The 5,461-nt window shown below is 64.5% G+C and overlaps 1 protein-coding gene across 7 annotated transcripts in view; it reads right to left on the bottom strand.

Moving 5' to 3' along the window:
* Positions 1-3,824: 3,824 nt before the first annotated feature.
* ADGRB2 (adhesion G protein-coupled receptor B2) overlaps positions 3,825-5,461 on the bottom strand; it is a 37,804-nt gene continuing 36,167 nt past the window's right edge. For all 7 annotated transcript variants that reach the window (XM_066564619.1, XM_066564624.1, XM_066564622.1 and 4 more), the window contains 4 exons: positions 5,425-5,460; positions 5,034-5,138; positions 4,841-4,894; positions 3,825-4,750 (listed from right to left, as the gene is read on the bottom strand). In XM_066564619.1, the coding sequence (XP_066420716.1) occupies positions 4,556-4,750; positions 4,841-4,894; positions 5,034-5,138; positions 5,425-5,460 (390 nt within the window). In that variant the 3' untranslated portion in view covers positions 3,825-4,555. The remainder of the gene's footprint in view (positions 4,751-4,840; positions 4,895-5,033; positions 5,139-5,424; position 5,461) is intronic.

Here is a 5,461-nt window from a genome sequence, read left to right as displayed (position 1 = left end):
GGACACCGGGAGCTCCACCGCGGGACACCGGGACCTCCGGTGCAGTGCGGGACACCGGGAACTCCGGTGCAGTGCGGGACACCGGGAGCCGCCGCGCCGCCCCCGCCGCCTTCCCCGCCTCCCTCCGAGGGGAGCCCGAGCCGCCCCCCAAGCGCTGCCCGCCCCCCGCACCCCCCCCCAAACCCGGGGGGCCGCCTTCGCATCCCCGCCCTCCTCCTCCTCCTCCTCCTCCGGGCGCCTCCCCCGGCAGCGCCTCCGCTCCCTCCCCGCCCTCCTTCCCCCCTCCGGCCCCAATCCCAGATTTGGGGGGGATCCCATTCCCTGGCTGTCCCCCCTGTGGAGCGGCTGTTCCTGCCCACAGGGAGCTGAGGGCACCCGGGGGTGGCAGCGCTGGTGGCAGCGCTGCCCAGAATATGTCCCCAAGGAAGGAGGGTGTCCCTCAAGGATGCTCCTGCACGGGCACGGCCCCCGGAGCAGCTCCGGGCAGACCCCCGAGGCCATCCCGCCGTGTGACACGGAGCTGCTGTCCCCTCCCTGAGCCTCGGGGGTGGCTTGGGGACAGTCTGGCTCAGGGCGAGGTGCCCGGGGTCAGAGCGACGAGACGGGACCGCTGCCACCATCCCTGCCGCTGCCACCGCCGCCGCTCCCGCGTCCTGCTGATTTCCCAGAGCCCTGCCAAGCCCTGGAGGGATCCCGGCCCATCCCAGCCGGGATGTGCCAGCCTGGAATGCTGCCCCGGGGCCTGGCTGCCCCATCCTTCCGTTCCCGTGCGTGCCAGGCCGCCCTGACCCCCCAAAAACAGGCAGGGAACGAGCTCAGCTCGTGCAATTTTAGATCTGGAGGGTGCAAAGCATCCCCTGGCATCGCCATGGCTGTGTCACCGCGCTGGGGTGGCACAGGGACCCTCAGGATGGCCCAGCTGCGTTTTCTCCCAAATTGTGATGGATCTATTCAGGCGGCAGCTTTAGAGACGCGTGAGGGACGCATGGATCTCAATAAAGTCGCTAATTAACAACTGCTGCTTGTGCACAGGCAGTAAATAAGCTGTCGTGGGCAAGCCCAGCCAGTCCCGGCGACGTGGTGACAACGCTCCCGCGAGGTGCCTGCTGAGGTAATTAAGGGTAATTAAAGCAAGTGGGAATGAAAACACAGCGAATTTTCCTCTGTTCTCTCGTTTGGGATGACTGTTCTCCTCGAGCTGTTCTTTGTTTGGGGCCACAAACTTGGGTTTGTGTGTCCTGTGGGTGCGGGGCACGGCCCCAAAACTGGCCCCACATCCCACCCCAAGCCCAGAGCAGAGCAGGGATGAAGCCTCGTCCCATCCTCTGCATCTCCCAGGACCCTCAGTCCATCTGCAAAACACTTGGGAGGGTTTACAATGGAGCTCCCCTCACTTCCCAGGGTGCTCCCCTGGGTTCGTTGTCCCCAGCCCGGTGGCACGAAGCGACCCCGACATCCCCAGGGGTGGCAGCGGCGTGGAAAACCCCGGCTCCGTGCAGCTCCTGCTTCCCTTGGCTGTTCCAGAGCACGGGATCGGCATTTCCAGAGGGAGAAAGGAGCCGGATCCCGCCTCCCCAGACCTCGGGCTTGGAGCGGCGCCCAGCGGGGGGATGGAAAGCAGGATCCTGCAGCAAGCAGCCCCTGCCCACCCTCCATCCCATCATGGAAAAAGCAGAGGCGCGCTGCGCTTCCAAGAAACTGCCGCGCCGCCTGCCAAAAAACACGAGCCGGAGCAGAGCCCGGCAATTTCGGGGCTGGAGACAATTTTGCCTCCGAGCAACGCGGCGGTTTTGTTACCCTGGGGCTCCCCACGTCTCACCCCGAGCTCAGCCCTCCCCCGAAAGGCTCCCCAAATCCATGGAATGAGGGTTGGGATGACGCCGTCCGGACCGCGCTGGCTCAGAGGCAGCTGCCGGCCTGGGCAAGGCACAGGAGGGAATTCCTGCGGTGAGGATTTCAGAGGCTCAGCATTAATTTCTGCTCCAATCCAGGCACAAATTCCCCCCTCCTCCCCGCCTAATTCCAGCCAGGAAGGAAAGCGCCTGCAGGAATTCTTTCCAGCTTCCCAGGGCTGTTTGTAGCCGCGGTGCTAGAACAGCACTTTTTGCCTCTTTTTGGTGAAGTTTCTTCCGCGGGGAGCCGAGGGAGAAGCCTCAGAGCCGCTTCTCCACCATTTCCGCCCCCCAGAATTCACATTTTTGGCACTGGGGGGACTCAGCACGGCTCCGATGGGAGCTGCAGATGGAAAACGGCTCCAGAGCTCTGGGATCTGCTCTGACTCACCCCGTACCCCCTGTCTGGCAGGACTGAGGGCTTCAGCGGCTCAGCATTAATTTCTGCTCCAATCCAGGCACAATTCCCCGCTCCTCCCTGCCTAATTCCAGCCAGGAAGGAAAGCGCTGCAGGAATTCTTTCCAGTTTCCCTGGGCCGTCTGTAGCCGCGGTGCTAGAACAGCACTTTTTGCCTCTTTTTGGTGAAGTTTCTTCCACGGGGAGCGGGGGGAGAAGCTCCGATGCGAGCTCCCGTTCCCCCCGCGGACGCGCAGCCTCAGAGCCGCTTCTCCATCATTTCCGCCCCCCAAAATTCACATTTTTGGCACTGGAGGGACTCAGTCCGGCTGATGGAAAGCGGCTCCAGAGCTCTGGGATCTGCTCTGACCCACCCTGTCCCCCCTGTCCGGCAGGGCTGGGGGCTGTCCCTTGTCCCCTCATGCTGGGACACTCCACGGGCCTGTGCCTCTGGCCCGGGCTCCGTTCCCTCGCCCCATCTGGCGTCTCCATGAGTAATAAAAGCTGCTAATTGCCAACAGATGCCCCAGGAAACCCTGACGCTGCCTCTCGCGGCTGTGTTTGGCTGGGAAAGGAGAGGAGGGGAGCTGGAGCAGGCCCCGGATCCCCCAAAGCAGGGAGGGGGAGCGGGCAGGGGGATCCCAGTGCGTGGCAGCTCTGAGAAACCAGAGCTGGAGGATGTGGCTGCAGAATTCCAGCAGAACTAATTTCCAGCAGAATTAATTTCCAGCAGAATTAATTTCCAGCAGAATTTTCCAGCAGAATTACAGGGACCAGCAGGGGGGGACACCCCAAGGAGGGGATGGTGCCCCTGACCCGCACCCTCCATGGGGCTGGGAGCCCCACAGCAGCCACTCGTGATTCTGACCCCCTGGCATGGGCAGCCAAAAATGTCTGTGCTTGTGCCAGCCCCCTCCCCACACAGCTGGATCCCCCTTAGGAGGTGGCAGTGGAACAATTTGGCTCCTTCCACCCCCTCCTCGTCACTCCCATCACCACGTGGGAACCCAAATGGCTTCTTCCAGAGCCCCAGACCTGAACTGGGCACTGCTGGGATGAACTGGGTTATGAAATTGGGATTTCCATGCCCTGGGGTGGCTGGGGAGAGGACCCCCACTCCAAGGGTCACATCCTGTCCCAGTGTCCCAGCCCTGTCCTGTCCTGTCCCATGGTCAGTGGCCACCAGCCCAGCCTGGCCTGTGCCCTTTGCTCCTCCCAAGCCTGTCCTGTCCAAGGGAAGCCCTCAGGAAGCTCAGGAGGCTTTTCCCAGAGGGAAAGGGATCTGCTCCCACCACGGCACAGCCATGGCACTCACAGCAGGAGGGTTTTGGTGCTGTGGTCCCACCATGGATCCGAATCTCTCATCCCAGATGCGCCCGGAGCCACCAGCAGAGATGTCCTGACCCAGCTCCTGCTCTGGGCATTCCCACACTCAGCTGCTGCTCCCGCTGGAGCTCCCACCTCCATCTCTGGATGCCGGGAAGCTCCCACAGTGCTGTGCAGCCCACCTGGAGCGACTCCACGTGGTGATGACCTCCGAAATTCCTTCATTTACTCACAGATTAATTACTCTATAATTACCACTCCTGGCTCCCATGATCAGGCGCTCATTTGCAGCACGGGGGGTGCAGGATCAGCCCTGCTCAGGGGGGGTTTTTTTGGGGCAGGGGGGTGCAGGCAGAGCAGGGTGACACTGGGTGACACTGGGTGACAATGGGTGACACTGGGTGACAATGGGTGACAGCCACCCCCAGGCGAAACACGAGGCGGCGGCCGCTGCCCCACGGCACCACAGAGAGTGAACTTTTATTTCCAACAACGACAGCACCTGCCCCGTGGGGTGGGGGACGGTGGGGAGGGCTGGGAGGGGGCGGCCGCGGGGCTCCCGGGGTCGGGGGGGGTCCCGGGGGGCGGCCGCTCGCGTGCACACGGTGCACGGCGTGAAGAAACATCCCGGTAGAAAAGAACAAAGGTCTGAGGGCCTCCACGGGCCGGTCCTGCCCCGGGGGTTGGGGTGCAGGCGTGAGCGTGGGTGAGCATTTTGGGGAGGGGGGAGAGGGCGCGGGTCCCCTCCACACCCGCGTCCTGGGGGTGGCAGGAGGAGGAACCGCGCGAGGACGAGTGGGAGGCGGCTCTGTCGGGGGACAGGGACCCCCCGGCTGCCCCGGAGCACGGAGCAAAACCAGCGGGGCCGCGCACGGGGCGGCGGCGGCGGCGGCGGCGGCGGGCGCGGGGCTCACACCCCCGGGGCTCACACCCCCGGGGCTCACACCTCCGTCTGGAAATCGCCGTCGGCCGCATCCAGGCCAGCGCAGGGGCTGTCCCAGTCTGCCCTGCACAGCTCCAGCCGGTCCCGCTGGGCGCTGGGCAGCGAGCCCAGCGTCATCGCCTTGAATGTGCTCCACGGCTTGGGCGGCGCTGCCGGAGCTTTCGGCCGCTGCTCCTCGGGGCTGGTCACATCCTGCACGGTGAGGGGCAGCTGTGGCCAGGCTCTGTCGCACAGCCACCTCCTGCCCTCTCCACAGCACCCCCAGGGGGAGCCAGGACTTACGTTGGCCGTGCTCTTGTCCCCGCCGCCCGAGGAGACGCTCCACCGCTTTTCTCGCTGCAGAAAAACCCCAGCGCTCAGCCCCGGCGGCGCCCCTGGGTGCCCTGAGTGTCCCCGGGGTGCCACAGTCCATGCAGGAGGAGGAAAAGGCTGGCAGGGTGCACACCAGGGCAGGACGGGGCCTCCAGGACCTCACCTTGGAGGAGCCGGTGGACGGAGCCCGGTACCGGTCCAGCGTGTGGAATTTCTGGTTGAGCTCGTGGTAGAGCTCGGAGTGGCGTTTCCGTGTGTGCATCACCTTCTGCGGGGGCAGAGCAGGGCCTGTGGCCATCGGCTCTGCCCGCTGTCCCTCGGCACTGCCCCCTGTCCCCATCCCTGTCCCCATCCCTGCCTTCCTGGCGCACCCCAGACCAGCAGCAGAGCCCGCTCCAGGCTCATCACGGGTGTTTGAATCCAGAGCCAACGCTTGGTACTGCCTGGTCTAAACCCCTCAGAGCTCAGGAGCTGCTGGCGGAGCAAAGGGAGTGGGGACAACCTGGATCAGTCCCCCACGATGGCACCGGTGCCACCTCCATGGCAGGACTTACCTCGAAGTCCAGGTCAGAGTACCGCAACCTCTTCCTC

Source organism: Molothrus aeneus, chromosome 23 (genome assembly GCF_037042795.1).
Source record: "Molothrus aeneus isolate 106 chromosome 23, BPBGC_Maene_1.0, whole genome shotgun sequence".
Classification (NCBI taxonomy): domain Eukaryota; kingdom Metazoa; phylum Chordata; class Aves; order Passeriformes; family Icteridae; genus Molothrus; species Molothrus aeneus.
This window is presented reverse-complemented; position numbering and strand designations above follow the sequence as displayed.